The sequence below is a fragment of the Castor canadensis genome, chromosome 2 (assembly GCF_047511655.1).
Source record: "Castor canadensis chromosome 2, mCasCan1.hap1v2, whole genome shotgun sequence".
NCBI classification, from domain to species: domain Eukaryota; kingdom Metazoa; phylum Chordata; class Mammalia; order Rodentia; family Castoridae; genus Castor; species Castor canadensis.
This window is the reverse complement of record NC_133387.1, coordinates 93,419,852-93,442,995: the sequence shown is the minus strand read 5'-3', so window position 1 is coordinate 93,442,995 and position 23,144 is coordinate 93,419,852. Positions and strand designations below refer to the sequence as shown.

At 34.1% G+C, this 23,144-nt stretch overlaps 1 protein-coding gene across 2 annotated transcripts in view; it reads left to right on the top strand.

Annotated features, from left to right (window-relative positions):
• Septin7 (septin 7) overlaps positions 1 to 23,144 on the top strand; it is a 48,406-nt gene that overhangs the window by 10,566 nt on the left and 14,696 nt on the right. For both annotated transcript variants that reach the window (XM_074065297.1, XM_074065296.1), the window contains exons 3-8: positions 5,776 to 5,882; positions 10,416 to 10,516; positions 11,363 to 11,497; positions 16,558 to 16,675; positions 20,119 to 20,211; positions 21,396 to 21,492. In XM_074065297.1, coding sequence (XP_073921398.1) covers positions 5,776 to 5,882; positions 10,416 to 10,516; positions 11,363 to 11,497; positions 16,558 to 16,675; positions 20,119 to 20,211; positions 21,396 to 21,492 — 651 coding nt within the window. The remainder of the gene's footprint in view (positions 1 to 5,775; positions 5,883 to 10,415; positions 10,517 to 11,362; positions 11,498 to 16,557; positions 16,676 to 20,118; positions 20,212 to 21,395; positions 21,493 to 23,144) is intronic.

Here is a 23,144-nt window from a genome sequence, read left to right as displayed (position 1 = left end):
CCATTCTCCTTTCTATCCCAGGCCCCTTCTTATGGTTTATACTTGTATGTAAAGTGCATCACCCATATTCAACCTCTCTTACTCTCTTCATTTACTCTCCTCCTCCTCCCACTAGTGTCCTCCCCTTAGCATTGCCCTCCACTTGTTTTGCATTCCTATCCTTCGTTATTTAGGTGTCTATTCATTGTTCAGTGGGATTTTTGCTTTGGTATTTTACCTGTTAGTCTTTTACATGAATGTTTCACTTATTTTTCTAAGTTTTTGCCTTGGATAGTTTTAAAAATTTTGTTGCTATTTTTATTCTTATTTTTATCTTATCGAACATTCATGTATTTGTAATCCCATTAAATGATGTTGCAGAAAAAATAGTACTATTTATTGGGTATTTAATGTATAGCAGGCTGTGTGCTTAGGTTTCATATGTATTATCTAACTTATTTCTCATAGTTCATACTATCATGCTAATTTTATAATCTGAGGAAAAAGAAAATTCAAGTGTCTTGCTCTCTGGAATCACACTTTAAAGGGTAAGATTCTCATGCAGGAAGCCTGAAGGCAGAGGCTCTGCTAATAACAGTTCTGTAATGCTGTAGTCTAAACCCAAATTCTGGAAGTCATCCTAAGGTTTTTTTCCCTTTTTACTCCCCCTCCACTTCACCTCAGATGAGCCCTAAGTGTGTGCATTTGTGAGTCTTGTCTTTTTATAACTTTTTTTCTGTTGGTTTCCTACCACTAGTAGCAAATTAGAATCATTCATTTTTCCCAGGCTGTGGCCCTCAAGAGTGATTTAGTAGCTTTGAGCCAGGAGCTCAGGCATTTGTGTTATTGTCTCCATAGTTTGGCCTTTTCCAGAATGTCATATAGTTGGAGTTTTGCTGTTATATCCTTTTCATGATGACTTCTTTCATTTAGTAATATGCATTTAAAATTCCTCCGTATCTTTACATTCTCTGGATGTATCATAGTTTATCCATTTACCTACTGACAAGGTATCTTGTTTTTGCGTTTTGGCAGTTGTAAATAAAGCTGTTATGAGCATTCATGTGCAGTTTTTGTTTGGACCTAGTTTTCTGTTCTTTAGTATACTTACCAACAAGCATGATTACTGGATTTGTATGGTAAGAAACTGCTAAATGGTCTTCCAAGTGACTGTACTGTTTTGTATTCCCACCAGCAGTAAATGAAATTCCTTTCTTTCTTATTTTTAACAGTGCTCAAATTTTTGCTTTTACTTAAAAATTATCATCATGGTAATATGAGAATTAAGTTAAATTGATGGAACTAAATGTACTTAATACTAGTTTAATACCACTTTCACAAATGAGAGTTTCTGTCTGATACTTTGTGTCATTTCCAGCATTAGGTATTGTTGGTGTCCTGATTTTGGCCATTCTAATAGGTGTGCATGTATATCTCATTGTTTTTATTTGCATTTCCCTATGTCTTGTAAAATGGAGCATGTTATGTGCTTTTTACTATCTATATGTCTTATTTAGTGAGAGGTCTCTTAAGGTCTTTGGCTTAAATCAGGTTGTTTTCTTGTATTATTGAGTTTTAAGACTTCTTTACTATTATTATTATGATGATTTTGGATGGTAATCCTTTATTAGATATTTTCTCTTGGGCTGTGTCTTTTCCTCTCATCCTCTTAACATTGTCTTTCACGGAGCAGAAGTTTGTTTTTTTTTTTTTTTCTTTTTATCTTAATAATGTTCAACTTACTAATTTCTTTCATGAAATGTGTCTTTGTGTTTTATATATATATATAAAGTCATTGTTATATCCAAGGTCATCTAGATTTTCTCCGGTTTTGTCTTCTAGGGGTTTTGCATTTTGGATTAGGACTATGGTCCATTTTGGGTTAATTTTTGTGAAGGGTATGAGGTGTGTGTGTCTGTGTGTGTTTGTGTGTGTGTGTCCAGTTGTTTCAGCACCATTTGTTGAAAAGACTCTTTTTTTCCTGTTACATTGCTTTTGTGCTTTTGTGAAAAATGGGTTGACTGTAATTCCGTGAGTCTATTTCTGGGCTCACTGTTCTGTCTCACTGATGTATTTGTTCATTTCATTTGTGTTTAAGCAAGCACGTGGACAAACACAAATACATGCACGTAAGCTATCTCCATAAACATACATAATTACACTGTTGCTATTATTTTGAGCAAAATATCTGTTGGATCAATTACTGTCACTTAATATTCCTTCTTCAGTGTTCTTCCTCTTTTTAAAAGTTCACATTCCAAGTTTCTGACCTGTACCATCTTCTTTCTCTCCTAAGAACTTTTAACATTTCTTCCATAGTATACTTACTGTCAACAAATTTCCTTATTTTTTGTCTTGAGAAAGTTTTTATCTCCTTCACTTTTGAAGGATAATTTCACAGGGCATAGAATTCTAAGTTGGTGGGGTTTTTTTCCAATACTTCACATATTTCACTCCTCTTAACTGCGTGGTTGTTACCTCCCTCAATGGATTGTTTTTTCTTTATTTTTGATTTCCTATTTTTAAAAAATGATACTCCTTATTGTAGTTCTTTTCACATTTATCCTGTTTGGTGTCACTGAGTTTCCATGGGGCTGAGCTACACCCCCATTTTTGATTTTGAGAAAAGGTCTTGCTAAGTTGAATAGCGATCTGCCTACCTGAGCTTCCCAAGTAGCTGAGATTTCACTCATGCATCACTAATCCTTTCTCAGTTTTGGAAATTTCTATTGGAATACTCCCCAGACTCAGAGATTTTTTTTGTCATCTGTGTCTAGTACACTAATAAGCATATCAAAGGCATTCTTTATTTCTGTTGTAGTGTTTTTGATCTCTGGATTTCTTTGTGGTCTTTCTTAGGATTTCCATTTCTACTTACATTGCCTATCTGATTCCATATTTGTGCATGCAGATATTTGGTTTTCCCAGCAATATTTATTTAAAAGACTGTTCTTTTCTCATTGTATGTTTTTAATATCTTTGTTGAAAATCAGTTGACCATAAATTTAATTTTTTTCATGAGTTTGTTTCTGGGCTCTCTCTTCTATCCTATTGTGTTTGTGTTTTTGCTAGTACAATGCTGTTTTCATTCCTATAGCTATAATATATTGTGAAATCAGATAGTATAATGAACATTGTTCATCTCATTTGAGATTGCCCTTGATATTTAGGATATTTTGTGATTCCATGTGAATTTTCTGATTTTTTTTCTATATCTCTGAAATAATTCAATTTTGATAGTTTATTGCATTGAATCTGTAGGACTCTTGAGCAGTGTAGCTATTTTATCCATATTAATTTTTTCAACCCATGAAAAACTTAATTTATTTGTGTCATCTTCAGTTTCTTTTATCACTGTTTTTTAGGGTTTTTAAAAATTTCTTCATTTTATTTTCACCCAGGGAAGTGAATTGTTGTCTAATTGCTCTGGCTAGGGCTTCCAGTACTATTTTATTGTTTTTTGGTTTGTTTGCTTTTGATTAGACTGGAGTTTGAACTCAGGGCTTCACCCTTGCGAAGCAGGTGCTCTACTGCTTGAGCCAAACCTCTAGTCCTAGGATTTTTGTTGTTGTTGAGATGGTGGGATTGTTCTGTGGGCCTGGGGCTTGAACTCAGGGCTTCATGTTTGCAAAGCAGGTACTTTATACTTGAGCCATACCTCCAGTCCTCTAGTACTATTTTAAGTAGAAGTGACAAGAGTGAGCATCCTTGTCTTGGGATCTTAAAGGAAAAGTTTTCAACTTTATGCAATTGAATATGGAGTTAGTTGTGGGCTTGTCATATCCTCCATGACTGTGCTGGGTTGGCATGCTCTGAGTCTAGGGTCAGCTCACGATGAAAGCTTATGGTCTTAGGTCTTAAAGAGTCTCAGTTCTCCTGGTTTCCTTAAATGGTGTGTTGTAGCCCTGAACTGTAATCTCTTGCCCCAGACAGTGTATTTGTAGTCCCCCTGTGGTTTTCATGAATGGTTCCCACCACTTCTTTCCATCTGACGTCTAAGTTAGGCAAGAAAGGGACCAGTATTAAGTTCCAAGAGAGGTTAAAGTATTACATGTAAGGTCTGCTCTCTTCCTTCCTATTTGAGGGAAAGAATTGGTAACCAATCTTCTTGCCTCTTTGAGACCCAAACAGACTACAGAAGAGGTTGGGCAAGAGCACAGAAAAATACCATGAAAACTCCGCATGTGGCATTTGCTTTGTTGCTGTAGACCTTTCACTGCTTTCTACCACTCTTATAAGGTCAATTCAACTAGTTTCTTGTTGTTTTGATGTTCTGTAAGGGAATAAGGGCTTGGAGATTCTTAATTTGCCATTTTACTGTTGCCAATAGAGGATGGTTTATAAATTATGAACATAATAGAATTATGTTGAAGGAAATTTGTAAAACCCAGAAATGTGGAAAGCTTAAAAAAAAAAAAAAAAAAGTCTGATACTTGTACCACCTCAGAGTAACCACTGTTTACATTTTGTTGTGTTGCCTTTAAGGCTTTTATTTTTCTTCCTATCTCCTGCTTTCTCTTGTTACCCCACTCCCCACTACTGATATAAAGGTAAACAATGATTTTTTTTAAAATACAATTTTTGTCAGTACAGTGTTAACTTTTAGTATAGCGTACTTACATTTTTAACTTCACAAGATAGTTTTTAAAATATAAAATTTTTGTTTGCATCTCTAAATATTATAGATAATGCTGATTACCACCAATGCTTTCATTTTATTCTAGTCTTCCTGCCTTTATTCAAGGTGTAAGAGTTAAGAAAGAAGCACTATAGACAACAAGTCTTCCTGCAGCTTAGACATTTCTGACATTTTTATATCTAGGAGAAAACGGCATCCCCTCGAAGGGGCAGACCCAGACCACCTAGGAAGGGTTTTATCGCTTTGAACTCAGCCTAGACATATATAATACATTATGTAAATATTATTTAGCCTAAACATGGCTATTGCTGTAAATGATTTAGTAAGTACTTTAACTCTGCTACATTATCATATTATGATTTGTAATTTTCAACCTTTTACTGTTTATAGCTTGAAGTTGTTTATATTTGATAAAAATGAACTGTATGCTTAGTGCTGTGAACTAGACTTGACATGGAAAGTTAAAGAAGAGTGTGTGATTAAAGTAGAAATCATATCTTATTTTCCTCTATTCCTACCTCATGCAGAGGTACTTTTTATACTGCTTCCCTCATGCAGAAGCAGTATAAAAGTAATTGACTAAGGTTTTTTTTCATTGTGGTTTATGGAGTAGTATCCTTAAACTGATTAGTGTATGAGTAGAAAAATTAGAAAGTATTTTTTGGGTTTTGAGTTTTATACTGAGGTGCAGTGTGATTGTTTTTTTTTTCTTTGTATCAGTAGATTTCTACTTTTTACAAATACATTATTTCTTTGGTGTATAATAAAGATTTTTATATTTACTTTTCATTTCACTGAAGCAGCAGTATATAATCCAACTAATAATTTTTCACAATGACTGACTCTGGTTTTTAGGACTACATTACTATTAGAAGTGTAGATTATAATATTAGATATACTATTTTGAAAGAACTTATATGGTAAAATTATTAAGCAATTACATTTTTTAAAAAAATCCTTGGAAGTGTGAATCTTATTTGATTAATAAACTGAGGGCAAAAGTATTTATTCTAACCAGAAGTCTTTGTAGTTTCTTCTAATGTCATTTATATCTAGAAGTACTTGCATGAAGCAAGTTTGATTATAGCACTCATTGGATAAAATGGCTTGAGTTTGACAGCTTTTCTGCCCCTCTGTTTTTGTTTTTGTTTTTTTAGGTGAATCTGGATTGGGAAAGTCAACATTAATCAACTCATTATTCCTCACAGATTTGTATTCTCCAGAGTATCCAGGTCCGTCCCATAGAATAAAAAAGACTGTACAGGTATGAATATCATTACTACTAATTGATAATAAACTGAAATAATTTTAGCACATAACAGAATTTATGATGTAATTTTTATTTGCTTGTCTGGAAGAAGGATGCAAATTAGCCTCAGCCAATGTAATGTTATAAACATGACTGTTCATAAAACTAAAAACAAAAACATAAATATGGCTAGAGGAATTATCTTGCTTAGTACCTTCCAGAATTGTCCAGAGGATCCTCCTAGAGATGGCGCTGTGACGTAGTAAATAACCCTAGTGTTGTACTGTCTGATATAGTAGCTACTTTCTACATGTGACTACGTATGAATCAATTAAAATTAAATAAAACTAAAAATGCACTTGTTCAGTTGCATCAGACACATTTCAAGTGCTCAATAGCTACATGTGGTAAGTAGCTATCAGTTTGGGTTTGCACACACAGACCATTCCCACCATTGCAGTGGGATAATACCATACAATATGGCAAAAGCAATTATGTAAGACTCCCAAGCTGTGTGTGTTCTAATTTACTGTCTTTCAGTCTTTAACTTTCAGTCTTTATCACCTGGGGCTCCTGCTGAATTTAGTTCCTGTTCTTGTAGCTCTGTGGTGAGGTTGGGTTTCTTCCTTTCTTATAAGATCCCAGGTGATGCCGATACTGCTGGCTTGTGGATCACTTTTCATATAACAAGGAGCTAAATTCTAGATTTCTACTTTTCATCGCAGGAGTCTATAGCTTCATGTGGCTGTTTGAGGGTAGTTGAAATATTTTGCCAAGAGGCCGGCTACCTGGGAGGCAGAGATAGGAAGGATCATGGTGCGAGGCCAGCCTGGGCAAAAAGTCGTGAGATCTCCATCTACTCACAAGTCATGTGCATCCCAGCTATGTGAGAGGCATAGGTAGGAGCATCCTGGTTCGAGGCTGGTCCGAGGCTGGCCGCAGGCAAAAACTCAATACTATCTGAAAAATAATTTAAGCAAAAAAGGATGAGGGTGGAGGGATGCAGCTCAAGTGGTAGAGCATTTGCTAGTAAGTGTGAGGCCTTGAGTTCAAATCCCAGTACTGCCAAGGGGAAGGAAATGTTCTGTAAGTATAAAATACACCCCAGGTTTTAAGCACTTTAGAAAAGAATGAAGGGCTGAAGGTATGGCTCAAGTGTTAGAGCACTTATCTAGTCCATGAAAGCCTTGAGTTCAAACCCCAGGGCTGCCATAAATAAATACCATACATACATATGAACAAACATACATAGAATGTAAAATGTCTCAATAATTTTTATTTTTTGAGTATATAGTACTATGATAGTATTTTGGCTATATTGAGTTAAATCTATTCATTTCACCTGTTTTCTTATTTTAGTGACTACTAAAAAAATGTAAATTAATTATGTGGCTAAAATTATATTTTTATTTGCTCCGAACTGTTGACTGAAAAAATTGGTAGTGGACTAATAGAGTAATACACAACATATGAACAGAGAGGAGGGAAGTGAACAGTTCTTGCTAGGGCAGGTTATATTGAAGCAGTGAATCTTAAGAGCTGGATGTGAAGGAGTGGTAGTGATGATCCCAGTGTACACCATGAAAGGCCAGTCTGTATATTTTGAGCAGAAACTCAGATGTATCAAATTGTGAGATTTAGTTTAGTAATTAGATCCTGAAGGAGTAGTTTTGTGAAATAAATATTTTCTCCCTCATTTAGTTTTTCTCTTTGTTTTAGTTTTAGGTGATTTCTTTTTTTGTAACCTTCATAGGACTTGAGATTTAAAATTATCCACAAAAATGTGCTCTAAGAACTTGATCCTACATGTCTTACTTTGTAATTAAAATTGGATATTTTAATCTTAATCAAAAAAATAAACTTTTTTTAACTTTGAAGTAGTTAATAGGCACGTGGAAACTTTAAATGAACTCTACTGTATAAAGTCCTAAATTCAGAAACATTTGGTGCAAAAAGTCTATTATATATTAGCTGTTGTGTACACTCCAATAGTGCTCTTGGTTATTATTTCTAGTGAAGGAATTTTCTGAGTTCTCATTTTTTTTTCTAACTTGTAGAGAGTATCATGACAGACCTACATGAATAATAAAGCTTAACTCTTAGTGAGTTATTTTTGTCATCTTTCAGGGTTTTTGTTTTGTGTTTTGTTTTTTATGTAGTATTAGGGATTGTACTTGCCTCATACTTGCTAGGCAAGTGCTCTACCGATAGTACCAGAAGGTACTAGTCTAAGCACTACAGTGCACTAAGTGTGTGTAAAGATGCATTAACTTATTTGATTCTTACAGCAACTTTATGCAATAGGTATTATTAGTACTCTCACTTGACAAATTAGGAAATTGAGGCACAGAGTGGTGATATGCCTGAGATCATGTAAGTCATTAATGAGTGGCAGAGATAGGGTTCAAATCCAGGCAGGCTGGTGCAGTCTGTACTCAAACTATGCTATTTAATGAATGTTAGTTGAATGAATTAACTAGTTCTTCAATGTGTATAAACTTTTATTACTTCTCCCCTTATGGGTAATGCTTTAATCTTAATCTCACAAATTACCCATTTTCTTTTGATTTATTTTACATTTTCCTTTCAAATTCTGACCTTCAAATTGTTATGTACTTAAAAAAAATTAAACCACACTTTTTTATTTACTGTAATAAATGGCTTGTAAACATTAGGTTAGAAAAGTTTAGTGTACTTAGCAGTCTTTTGGTTATGAAGTTGTATAAGCACTGAAGGTTTGACTTTTTTATCCCCTCAGATTGAAAAACTGAACAATATTAGAAAAAGGGGTACCTTGGATTTCTGGAATGTAGGAAGGCAGAAGAGGCTTCAAGAATTTTAACTATACGTAAATAATATAATGGACTTCAGTTTTATTTACTTTTCAGGGAGAAACAGTTGAAAATGCCCTTGCTTCATTCCTTTGGTATTAAATTATGCACTCAATCTTAGAGAACTCTGAGTGATGGTATAAAATATGCTGATGTGGCCTGATCAAGGAGAGTGCATGGGAAAGTAGCCATTTGGCATAGATTTGTTAAGAAAAGTTTGAAATTCCTGGACTGAACTAATTTGTTTCCCATGATCCCATGTGGATACTTGCAAAACCAGATGAGAGGATATAGTTGGATCCTGTAAATGGTACTAGTTTATAGTTATGTTTTCTGGATCTCTTCCATATCTTGCTGACTTCTTTGTATTTGACCATGTATGGATACAGAGAGTTTCATATGCCAGAAAAGAAGCTTTTAAAACAGATTCTTTAAAACTACGTAAAATTTTCATTTTTCTCATCAAGTCAGTCCGATTCCATCATCTCAGAAAGCACTATTAGACAGTGCTGTAACTTTCTTGGTTAGCAGTCTTAGTTTCAGCTTCCCAGTCTCTTTATGCATCAGTAAGCAATGAATGCCAAAGGGAAGTAGAAAGACACCCTCATTTACATAATCTCTAAATGTTTTACCAAGCTCTTTTTTACTCAGTAATTAGTCACTTTTCTTTTCCAACCCCTATCAGTCATCGTAAATAGTGAAATTGCTTTTCACATGCTCATGATCACATTTTTCCCTTAAATCTGACGATATTAATGTGTATGGATTTATGGACTTTGACAGTCCAAGTTTGAGTGTAATTCTTGCCTCTTCAGTTAACTTATCAGCACACCTGCAGCCTCTGGCCTTAGTAAGTAAAATAAACACTTGATAACTGGAGAAATTATTCCCCTGTTCTGCTCTAATCAATATTTGCTTTATCTCAAGCATCTGAAAACAGATCATTTGTATTTAGCAGTAGCATGTGTCCCAGATATGATACATACTTTCGGATACAGAGCTTGGAGTTACACAAAACCTTTAATTACGCTAGGAATTATTAAGTCTAGAATCTTTTCCAAACAACGTTTTTTATGATTATAAAGACAGCTGAAGACTTTTGTCAGTAGTATTTGACTGTAGCAGAAAATATACATATATAGCCTGAACCTTTGCTGATTGCATTGTCCAGATGTGAAGTATCACATTTGAGAAGGGAATTGGATCTTAGCAATAACATAAATATAATTGTAGCTAAGCTGAGAAAAATTTGGGAATGGTAATAAGCTCACTTGAGTGAACCATATAGTTTGGACCAAACTAAATGGAAATAGTCCAAAGAGGTAATTAACTATAAATGGTAGAATTGCTTATCTTGATTAATCACATTTGAACTCTTGTTCATCTGTATTGTCAGATAACCATATAATTATTATGTGGCTTTAATGGCTGTTACTACCTTACTGCTGCTTTCTTTATGCCACGTATAAGCCATAAAACTAGAATGAGTTTACTAGGAGTTTAGCCTATTATTTCACATATGTTCTTTTCTTTCAAGTAACTAGGACTTCAGTGTCCACAGTCATTGATTCTAAAGAAAATGTGGAGGGTGGGTAGATTTAATTTACAAACAGCATCCAAATTTGCTTTGATAAACTTCAATGTTCCTTCCTCTTAACCCTTGTAGGAAATCACTGGTATAACATATTATTAGTGTCTGTACCAATAACTCTTACAGGTGGAACAATCCAAAGTTTTAATCAAAGAAGGTGGTGTTCAGTTGCTGCTCACAATAGTTGATACCCCAGGATTTGGAGATGCAGTGGATAATAGTAATTGGTAAGAAGGGTTTGTACTCATTGCATGTGGGGTACCAGAGTGGTTAGATTTTTTTTCTGCTTAACATATTAAAACTTATTTTCTTAGAAAATACCATTGAACTTTAAGTGATACATGGGTTCGTATACCAACTTTGCCACTTATTTTAAAATGTGGCTTAACTTCCTTGAATTGATTTTTTTTTTTATACAATACAGTTAACACTTGTCATAAATTATTTTTAAGACAAATTCTAAAACAGCATAACTAGATGTAAGAATTCTCATTGTAATTTAAAACTTTTTACTGTAATTTTATCCATTTGCATAAATTAATTTCTATCGCATCCTAAGTTAACCTAATTTTTAGGCCTTTAGTTTTTCCATAAGTCATAAGTGCACTAAGTCCAAAGTAATTATCTTAGTAGTTTATAAATAATATTTTATTTTTCTTGGTTCCACATTGCTTTTGAGATAATTTTCTCTCAACTCTTTAAAAAAAAAACTAAGTAAGCTCATCATGAGATTTTTTTTTTTGTATTACTGAAAGTAATCTCTTTATTTGCAATTTAAAACTGTGGATATAATTGTTTTCATATTGTAAAATATCTTAATATTCATATGGTTACAATGCAAATAATATGTTTTGACACTAAAAAATTTCATTTTGAAAGTTTTAAAATAATGAGGCAGGATTTATTCAACATAATTTTTACCTATTTTTCAATCATTATGTAGAGTAATTTGAATTGTCTTCCACTGGTAGATTGGTTTTTGTCTAATTAAAAATATCCTTTAATTGTCATCAGTTGTTCAGTCATTTGTAGAACTTCAATTTAATATTGCTTTGTTTATCTACATTCTGTAGCTGGCAGCCTGTTATCGACTACATTGATAGTAAATTTGAGGATTACCTAAACGCAGAATCTCGAGTGAACAGACGTCAGATGCCTGATAGCAGAGTGCAGTGTTGTTTATACTTCATTGCTCCTTCAGGACATGGGTTAGTATCTTGATGCTTCTGATTCTGCTTTGCTTTGTTGTTCATTATTCCTCGCCTTTTATGTGCATACTTTAGAATCCTTACATCTATAGAGTACATACAACTAAAGCAGTTATAAAGTACCAAATTCCATGTGGAAGTAGCTTAGAACAGACCTTTTTTTTTTAAAAGTCTATGGTGTTATTCCTTAGTTTTTCATTCATGCAAATATCACCTGCTTCATGGAAAGGAACAGCGTTTCCACCATGGGTTGAGGTCTTGAAGTAACTAATTTAGTTTTTGTTTTGACCACACTTTGTCAGTAATTGAACTACCAGATAAAGAGGACAGCAATAACAAGTGTGTTTAGACATATTCTTTGTGTTTCTTTGTTTAGTAAGTCTGTTTGGCTCCTGTTTCACCTTAGCTGTCATAGTCGTATTGTTTACATTTCATGTGGTCAGTATTAACCTTCTGTTACTAGTAAAGACTAAGTAGCTGGATTTTCATCGATCTGTTTGTTAGAGTTAGCCTATGCTCCCTTTTTCTAATTTTCTGTACTTTTCTGTACATGTCATTATCAGTTGCAGATGTTTTAATTACTCTTCAGTCATTTTCTTCGGGCAAATGACTCAGCATAATTTAGCTACCTAATTATTATAACTCCATAAAAAGGAATTAGACTATCATGTAACATCAGATAAAATAACATTATTATTTAAAACCCAAATTATAGTAGTGTAAACCTGTTCCCTCATAAGCCTACCTTTCTCTTCCATCTTTGGATTCTCTCTCCATCTTTTTCTGGATAGTCTGATGCCCGTTTTCACTCTCTTCCTTGGTGGAAGAGGGAGCCTTAATGACATAGTTGCCAAGTCAATTGGAGTGGTGAAAATGTTTCTTTTAAGTCTAATACTCCACAGTACTGTGAGAAAGTTATGTATTTATATCATTTACTGACTCATCTACTTTTTTAAAAGGCTCAAAAAAAGTAATTTCAAATATGCGTTCACTGTATATTCTTTTATGAGTACCGTGGTAGCTTCTTGAATTTTTACTTTTTTATCATTATAGTTTAACTTGTTAGGACTTTTTCCTGGAAGTCAGCCAACTGAAATCTATGAATCTGCAATTAAGTCAATAGAAATTAGTCAGTTTATAACCAATTTAATTTTGTCTTTTGAATTCTTTCCAAGGTTTAGTAATTCTCATGAAATCACATTCCTCGTATTCTCATGGGAGAGATTTTATTACTTAAAATTGTATGAAAAATAAGCTATTCTTTTTTTTTTTGAAGAGTAGTTTTATGTGATTCAAATGATGTAGTGGCTTTGAACTCTTTCTTGTTTGTCACCAAGAATGGAAGTTCATAATTCTTATTTCCTATGTGTAAAAATGTGTTTTTGAACAGTCTCTCAGTTTAAGTACTTTTAGAAGTAGAGCAAAGTTTTGCACATTGATATGTGATAGTTATAGATTAAGGGAAATGACACTGAATTTTATATAGAGTTCCAAATACTCTACCCATCACAGGTGAAGTTATATACAGTCTAATAAATGAATAGGGCCTTTCTGTCTTGTTTTAGGAATCCCTAGATTTCCTTTGTAGAAGAACTCTGTTTATAAAGTAATAATAAATTGGTCTACCAATGTATTCTCAATGCTTTCTTCCTCATCCTACCAAGTGCTATGGGCTGGATGCAATGCCAGTTTATTATTGCAGCTATTATTGCTTCATTTGCCTTGTTCACTGTCAGGTAGATAGTATTAAAAAAAAAAATCCCTGGAGCTTAAATTTTAAACTAGTATTTTATCTGTTTAATACTTATTGCCAGACTGGAGGTTTGGCTCAGCCACGAAGCCCTGAGTTCAAACTCCAGTCCCACCTACTTAAAAAAAGTTTCATTCACTAAGTTTTATGGAGGTTTCCCCCATACATATAATATTTGTCATTTGTCCCTATGTGTTAAATATATATATATGTAATATTATATGAATATAAAGGTTCCCCTTTATAAATATGATATTTGATATTTGTCTTTTATTTTGCTGTAGGCCTTGAGGTCAAATAGTCTTTTTCCTGGAATGTGGGTTTGTCTTTAAAAATTCTATAAAGGATTTTCTATAATTTAAAAACAAGACTTAAGAACTGAATTGGTTGGTGAAAAGATAAAGTTATATAAAACTAAATGGACAGAAGAAAAATTTTAGCCAGTGTATAATCAATATATTAACTAAATGTTTTCTGCTATTGACATTTTGAATTTTGTATATGAATTTAAAAGGACAGAAGAGTTTTAATAACACTTTTAAAATGATTCATGTGTTCATTGGCTACTAGTTTATTTTTATTTATTTAGTTTATTTGATTTTTTGAGGCAGGATCTCATTGGGTAGCCCAGGCTGTCCTTGAGTTTGCTGTAAAACCCAGGCTGACCTCGAATTCATGATCCTCTGCCTCTATTTCCTGAATTGTGGGATTATACAATTTGCATGAGGCACCACTCTGGCTTTGACTTTATTTTATACTTAAGAAGTTGACTTCCCTGATTTCCTGTCATGTCACAATATTATAATAAATACTCAGTTTAAAATATTAAAATGGAAGTTTCTTCTGTTTTGCTTTTAAATATAGAATCTTGTTGGAATTTTACTTCATGTTTTTTGTACTGAATACTAAGATTCATTAAAATTTTAACCGAATTCTGCTTTTGTCACTGGTTCAAGTAAGCTTATACCTCTGTGTAAGCATATGAGGTAATAGCTTAATGATTAATTTTTTTTCATGAGTATAAACTGGAACATGGACCATAAGTATTTAGAAAACTGAGATTAATTGAATAGGCCATGCCTTTTTAATTCAGTAGCATGTAATGATTGATATAAGGAAGTAAAACTTAAATTTGTTGCAAAACTGGATAGAACTTTTAGCACTAGTAAAAAGGGCACTAGTGAGGTAAATTTGTTTATAGGTAATACAGATAGTATAGTGTTATTCTAGCCACACTCTGTTCCATTGTGTTCCCTGTTGTCTGAATGCCAGTAACAAATTCCATGAAATTCAAGATAAGGAGAATTGGAGTAGGAGGCAACTATTTTAATTCCTTTGGTCTGTTGGTCTTTCCTTCTTTACCTATCTTTATTCTGATCAGCTTCACTACCACAATGAGATGTAGTATTCTTTATTAGTAAAAAAGGAATACCTCAGTAGTGTCTGGGCCTCAACCCTCCCAATTAAATCAAAATTAAGTCAATTTAATTAGTAACAAAGTTAGACCATTCTAGTCTCATTTTTAAAAATAAAAGTTAAGGAACACCACTTTGAAATGGTATTCCTATGGAAAGTATTTTTCATTATCTTTATTTATTCTTGTAGAACATAATTTTTTATCCACAGTATATTCTACATGCAAGGGTTTTCTTTTGTTTTCACTTAGAATTTCTAAAAGACGTGGAGAATATCTTGGCAGTCTTCTTGTCTAATATTTGGGCATCTATACTCGTTCAACATTGTGCTAGGTGGCACCAAGGAAACGAATGAGATTAAAGCCCTTACTCTAGAGTCTCTTATAACAATAGGATGGGAAAAATAAATACACTGGCAGGGAGTTACTACACAGCACATAAGTGTTATGACCACTTAGAAAGATTCCCAGTGTTAGGCAAGAGGAAGCTCCCCAGAGGAGATTGGAGTATAAACGATTTGGCCCAAAATGATGAATAGGAATTTGGCAAGCTGAGTAGGATGATGAGATTGGAGAGTGTTCCAAGCAGAAGTAGTAGCCTACAATCAGAAACTTAAGTATGGCACTGTCAAGGAATTATGAAAAGTTTAAAAATTAGTCTGGCATGTTGGAAGTAGGAGGTAGTAAAAGATAGGCCAACATGCTGAGCAATTTGAGAATTTTGTCTTCACAAGCCTTGAAGACCACACCAGCTAAGGAATCTGCCCTGTAAGGTTTTCAGTCAAGTAATAATCAGATTTGGATGACTATAGTGCAGATGGCTTGTAGGGAAACCAGAAGGACTCACATAGTTATCCATTCTAGCCAGGGGTCTTCGTGGTCTAAACTAAAGTAATGGAAATGGATATGATGTGACCTGGTGTGATGTACGTGTGTGTGCGTGTATTTCAAGTAGGTGTTGCTGAATTAGAAGTGAGGAGTAGAGGAGGAAGGAATTCTAGGTTTCAGGCTTGAGTAATTGCATAGATTGTAGTGTCATTTACTGAGATAAGAAAAGAAGTGAGTCGAGATTCAGTTTGAGATTTTGATTTTAAGGAGCCCATGGGGTATGCTTGTAGCATATCCATCTGGAACTTCAGAGTGAGATCTGGGCTAGTATAAAAATTTGGGCATTATTGGCCTGTAAAGGATAATTTAATTCTATTGTAGTAGTGATAATTATACAGAAAGTAGAGGAAAAAGAGTAGTGGGCCTAAGAATTCTGAAGAATGTACCTCTTAAGGGACTTAGCTTACAAAGAGGATCCTGAGCAGTGCCCTAAGGATTCTAGAAGAGCTTATAAAGGATTGATGTCAGATGCCACATAAGGGCAAATTAGTGATGGTAAATGCCACAACAGAACAATTTGTGATCTTGAAAATATAGTGGCAAAGTGGTAACAGCAACCAGATTGTAATGGACAGAGAAGCATATTGATTCTCTTTTGAGTGTCTTGTCTGAGAAGGATAATTGATAGCAACAACTGAATATAGAGTTGAATGAAGACTACCATTTTTCATTTAAAAAAAAAAAAACTTGCAAAATTTAAGTAATATAGAGCTGATTTTAGGAAATCCTGTTGGGAGCCTTCCTGGTTTTTTCAATTCCTCTTTAGGACCCAAATCCCATAACCAGGGTATTTGAAAACAAGGAGTCAAAAAGCCTTCTTACTCACTCCAGTGCTTCTTGACACCTTGTTCTATTTGACTGTTGACTAACCCAGTACATCTTCAAACAGAGTGTTTCTGATAAGTAAGTAAAGTAGTTCATTGTAATTAGTTGACCACTGGGGATGTGAAGAATCTGTTGCCCCAAATTGGCCATTTTCATTCATATGAAATACTATATATATTTCAGACTTAAACCATTGGATATTGAGTTTATGAAACGTTTGCATGAAAAAGTGAATATCATCCCACTAATTGCTAAAGCAGACACACTCACACCCGAGGAATGCCAGCAGTTTAAAAAACAGGTAAGCAGAATGAGTAACTCTTGAATTTCTCCTGCCATTCATGTAATTCGCAGTTTTACCTGTTTTTGGTATAATGTATTGAAATCCATTTCTCTTGCAGCTTTACTGTATTGTCATTTATACTATATTAAATACAACTGAAAAAAATTTTTTTTGGGTAGTACTAGTGTTTGAACTCAGGACTTTGCACTTGCTAGGCAGGCACTGTACCATTTGAGCCATGCTTCTAACCTTCTTTCCCTTCCCCCATTATTTTGGAAATAGGGTCTTGCTTTTTGCCCAGACCAGCCTGACTGTGATCCTCCTATTTTGTACTGTCTACTAGTGCTGGGATGACAGGTGTATGCCACCGCAGCCAGTGCTTTTCTATTGAGTTGGAGGTCTCCAAACTTTTTTTATTGTTGTTAGGCTGGCCTGGAACCTTGAACTCTGCCATCTTCCCAATCTCAGCCTCCTGTGTAATTTTGGATGACAGGCATGTACCACTGTGCCCAGCTACTGGTTGAGATGGGGTCTTGTGAACTTGACCTCCCTGCTGGGCTGGCCTCAAACCTCCTGATCTCATACTCCCAAGTAACTAGGATTATAGGTATGAGCCACCAGCACCCAACTAAAAACAACATTTTTTTTTTTTCTTTTTGGCAGTACTGGGGCTTGAACTCAGGGCCTTCACATTGAGCCACTCCACCAGCCCCATTTTTATGAAGGGTATTTTGAGATAGGGTCTCGCAAACTATTTGCCCAGGATGGCTTCAAACCACCATCCTCCTGATCTCTACCTCCTGAGTAGCTAGGATTACAAGCGTGAGCCACCAGCATCTGGCTAAAAACAACACTTAAAAATAATTTTCTGCCTTAGTTTTTTCTCAGAGTTCATATCCATTATCATATTACCCTTATCCTTTGTCAATTTTTAAACAAGGCTGCTTTAAATTTTTTTTCCTTTTATAATCCCATCACCATCCGTGTTTTAGAATGAATTCCCAAGAAGAGGATTACTCTTTGAAAGGGCATAATTAACCTTTATCTTTATCACTGCCTCTGCATTTTTTCATTTTCCTTTCTCGGTGAAACAAATTCCTTTTATAACAGGTATGTTTGACTATAATTTCCCAGTATTGCTAGTCATTTTTATTGTAAAAACTTGTTTAGTCATTTCTTTAACTTTTTATTTTATTTTCCAGAAAGGCTGGACATTTTTTTAAAGTGGGATTTGTTCATTTTTGAAGTTTCTTTTATGAACAAAAAATCTTTGTCTTTCTAGAGAATAGTACTGGGTATTGCCTACATACATTTATATGAGTTCTTTTAAGTCTAGATACTTAGTTTTTTCATTTTCGTGAGTATATTTTCTTTTTTTGCTACTTGTAGCTTAATTTTGTTTGAATTGTACTTTGTGAGATACACACACACACACATTTATATTGTGAGCTTTCTTCTAAACTCATGCCCAGTTATCTCAGTAATAGTCAGTTAAATGATAACACATTTTTTCCTCATTTTGTTGTGTTTGGTTTGTTATATGTGACATTAATGAAATGTAGGGTCACTTTCTGGAACTTTTTCCTATTACAGTAGTTTTTTGTTTTTTTTTTTTAAGCCAGTGTTATATTTCTTAAGCCATAGCAACTTTGTGTCATATTTGCTTTCAGCTAATTATTTCTTACTGTCCTTGTAACAAAATGTTTTTTTAAAACCTTTTTCAATATAAATTTTAGAATACTTTGCAATTTGATACAAAAAGGAACCCCTATTGAAATTTGCTTTGAAGTTGTGTTAAATTTATATAAAATTTGACAATGTCTTTTAAATTGTTTTTATGTACTTAATATTTCTACCAGGGCATTTTTCTCTATTTTACATTCTCATTCCCATTTTTTTTATAATGTGCTATTTCTAAGTTTCAAATATTAATCATGTAATACCTTTTCGCCTTCTATCCTGAACTTTATGTATCTCCATTTTAATTTGTTCTGAGAATTTTATGATAAAAAAATGAATAAATAGTGATTGGTCACACAGCACACATGTTCTTCACCCCTCCCCACCACTTTTTATTTTTTTGTGGTGGGGATTGGGCCTTTCTGGGCATGCACTTTATCACTGAACTGACTCTTAACCTCAGGTTTCTTTTTTTGTATGCTTAGAATAATGATTCCTATCCAGGGATGCCTATCAGAATCATCTTGAACTTTTTCAAAATGAGTTGTTCAGGCTTATCCTTACCAACTGGTTTAGTAAACGAAGATGGGACTTTTGCATTTAATTTGAAAAATGCTCCCTCAGATCATTTTAATGTACAATTCCTGACCAAGAACCACTGTTCTTTGAGCTAGTTACTGTTTTTCTTTTTCTCTACTGGTCAGGTATTTCTCACCTCATCATTTATTCTTGTGGTTTTTTTTTAATGGAGGTTCATGCATCCATTATAAAATGCCTGTAATCCTGTATTTTCCAGTGATAATTTTAACTGGCATTTATTTCTTCTGTTTGTTTGTTTGTTGGTGACAGGGTCTTGCTGTATAGTGCAGGCTGACCTGGAACTTGCTAAGTAGCCCAGGCTGGCCTCAAATGCACAATCCTTCATCGGTCTCTCCAGTGTTGGGATTATATGCCAGCACTACCACCCCTTGTTTAATTTCTGTTCATCTCCATTTAGAATAGTAATTATATAACTCATTTTGTTTATGACTGTCCCCTTTACTGCTGCTGGGAGCCCCTGTAGCACCAAAATAAGGAGTATAAGCAAGGAAGCTAGTTTTAGCTTCATTAATCATTGGTTTGTTGTATAGTCAAATAATGTAGGTAGTTGGCAATTATTTGAATGTCCACATTCCTTGTAGAATCTGGAGTGATTTAACTCTTGAGCTTCTTAATTTCTGGGGTGTGTTTTCTTCCTGCTTGTTCAGTCTTACATCTATTGCTCTTTGATTTATGTGTATACACTTGTGTATACAAGGATATTGTCTGATCCAGGCTGTAAAACTTTTCTCCTGGGGCCAATGTTGTACTTATCCTTGCTACCTTCTTTAGATGCATTTAAGCCCAGTTGATTCAGCTGGGTAATAAGACAGTGAATTTGCAAACAAATGACCTAAACCCATTATAGTAGAAACCAACTGATTAAATCCCTTTCTAGAATCTTCATTTTGGAGCTCTTTTGGGCTAATAACCATATGACTAACACTTCTAAAGTAATTGGATTTTGGCATTTATGTATCAACTTTGTAGTTTTAAAAACAGACCAGCATAATTCTTTAATTTTAATTTTAGGTTATAGTTTTACATCACTCAGGACAGTTAAGCTCTGCTCGTAGAGGGGGAAAAACAGTTGAGGACTAGAAACTGAGTTCTCATATAAGAATCCAAGAAGTATTTAATAAAAATACTGATATTGTACTAATTATGTATGATGCTCTTTTGTTTACTGATTTATATTTTAGATAATGAAAGAAATCCAAGAACATAAAATTAAAATATATGAATTTCCAGAAACAGACGATGAAGAAGAAAATAAGCTGGTTAAAAAGATAAAGGTAGGTTCATTACTAAACATCCCTAAAATATTAGGGGGGAGGGAGCCTTAAAAATTCATAACTATAATATCCACGAGAAAGACCAAAAATATGTTTTAAGTAGTGGCTTACAAAATAAATGAGATTAGAGATTATATTAATGTTGAATTCAATTTTTCAGTTAATTTTTGGATTAGCTATTATATTTAATAAGGCATTGTATAAAATAGGTAAATAACACACATATCAAGTGGTTTCTAATTAGCTGATTTCATATTGTATAATTTTTCCCCTTAAGAAATGATTGATGAGAATGGAAAGGATTCATTCTGTTATGTTTTAATCTTTAAGAGCCAGGCAAAAATAGATTTCATTTGTCTTTCTATAAAAGCTAGCTAAAAATTCCCATCAACATAATTTTCTGTATTTTCATTTATTATGGTTTTCTTAGTATCTTGGACTTAAAAGTGATGTGCTAAATGATTGGTATTATGTAAGCGGGTAATCTGGTTCGCATAGAATTCATGAAATATTTATATCTGACCAATTTCTTAGGTTTTACAAAATAGCTGCTTTTTTATTTCTGGTAACTACAAGAATTTTGAAAGATTACACTCCTAGTTCTCTTGAGTTAGTACAGGCGAACACAAATCCAGCCACCTGGACCTGAGGTTTTGTACTCTCTCTGTCTCCTCTTTTTTGATGATACTGGTGTTTAAACTCTGGGCCTAACTCTTGCTAGGCAGGCGTTGTACCACTTGACACACTCCCCAGCCCTGGACCTGAGATTTTAGAGTTAGAAGTTCCATATAAAATATTCCTTGCTTCTAGTATTGGTAGGGTAGGTTTATGGTAAGTGAGGCAGGCTCATCGTATGCTTCATTTTCCCCCTGAATGCCAGTACATTTTACCTTTCCTTTCCCAGCATGGGACGTTTTGGAGGGATTCTTAGCAAATAATTTGACCAGTGTATGCCTTAGTTAAAGTCTTAATTTTTCAGAGAAAATATAATTCTATTTATTATTTACCTTGGTGGTAATACCATATAATGACTGTTTACTCAATATTGGTTAGCTTATAAAAGTGAATATAAAAACTGTCAAAAGAATTTATTTTTTAATCTGTTAAGTGTAATGTAAGTTCTTTATGCATGAATTTGTGAGGACTACAGATATGTATTTGAACAAAAATACTTTATTTTATAGGACCGTTTACCTCTTGCTGTGGTAGGTAGTAATACTATCATTGAAGTTAATGGCAAAAGGGTCAGAGGAAGGCAGTATCCTTGGGGTGTGGCTGAAGGTAAGGTTTTCTTCAATGAATGGCTTTCTGTAAGATACCACAATTTGATTTTAAAAAAACTTGTATTCATAATACATAGTATAGTATACCTATTGCATTGATATACTGTATAGATTTTTAATGATAGTTCTTTTTTGCTTTCCTTTAGTCTCATTTTCCTCTAAATGATAATCCTATTTTCAGACCTTATTGCCTACTAAGTCAAGCAAGTATGTATTAAGTCCTGTAACTTAGATGTCAGTTGCACTGCCCCATCTTCCTGTTCCCACTCCATCAGTTAAGTCAGTAGTTCCAGGGTTCTTCACTCAGGGCCAAAAGATTACTTTCCAGGGATCTAATGAACCTTCTGAAATGGAATAGTTTGGAGAGAAGGTTGATCACTTTTATCTGAGTCTCAAATGGCTCAAGAACCCACAAGAATGATTGAAAATATTTTTGTGTATCTTTTTTCCTCAAGGCAAAAGTCACCTTTTTTTAAAACATCATATCTTTAGAGTAAAAATTTTATTAGGAGATCCTCTTTACTAGTTTTATAAGGAGTTTTAAATACCAGTAACATCTTAGTCGTAAAACATCAAACCTCAGAAGTCTTGTTAGCAATAGGTGTTTCCTCAAATTTATATTAATTATTTTGCTTTACTCTAATATATACTCTGCTGCATTGTAGCAAGTTAGAGTTGTGATTGTTTTATCTATTTGTTAATCACTTGTGTAATTTTTAGGATATCATTTCAAGTTACTGTCCTTATCAGTAATTTTCCCCATCTTTGACCCTGTACTTTGTTCCCAGCTGTGTATTATACCCACACAACCTACAGTTGCTGACCCGAGGTTAGAATTTACATTTATCCCTTCAAAATACACATCAGAGTAATTTCTTTATATGTCTAGTTTGCTGCTCTGCTCCCTGTCTCCTCCTCCCAGATAGTCTTCCTGTTAGTGAAACTTTTTTTTTTCTTTGTTCGTATATTCATATGTGCATACAGTGTTTGGGTCCTTTCCGTCCCTTGCCCCTGGCCCCCTTTCTCTCCCCCTACACCCCTCACTTCCAGGCAGAAACTGTTCTGCCCTTTTCTCCAATTTTGTTGAAGAGAAGACAAGCAATAATAAGAAAGATCTAGTGTTTTTGCGAGTTGAGATAAGCATAGCCATACAGATATTCCTAGCATTGCTTCCATGCACAAGTGTACTACAACCTGAATTGATTCATCTCTACCTGACCTCTTCACTTCTTCCCAGTCACCTTCCCATGCTGACCTCTGTCGCTTTAAGGTTACTGTATTAGCTCCTCTGCATTGGGGACATCAAACACTTCAAGTTTTGGGTTTTCTACCTATCCCCATTCCTCCTGTATGTGTTCTCCCCTTAGCGTGTGATCCAAGTCCAACGACATAACTTCATTTGTCCTAGATCTAATGTCTGCATATGAGGGAGAACATACAAGTTTTGGTCTTCTGAGCCTGGCTAACCTTGCTCAAGATGATGTTCTCCAGTTCCATCCATTTACTTGGAAATGATAAGATTTCATTCTTCATGGCTGAGTAAAACTCCATTGTTTATAAATACCTTAGTGATACATTTTTAAAAACTAAAATGTTTAAAGTTCTTGGCTCACCTTTTCATTTTGATTACCTCTTCAGAGGTTTTTATAA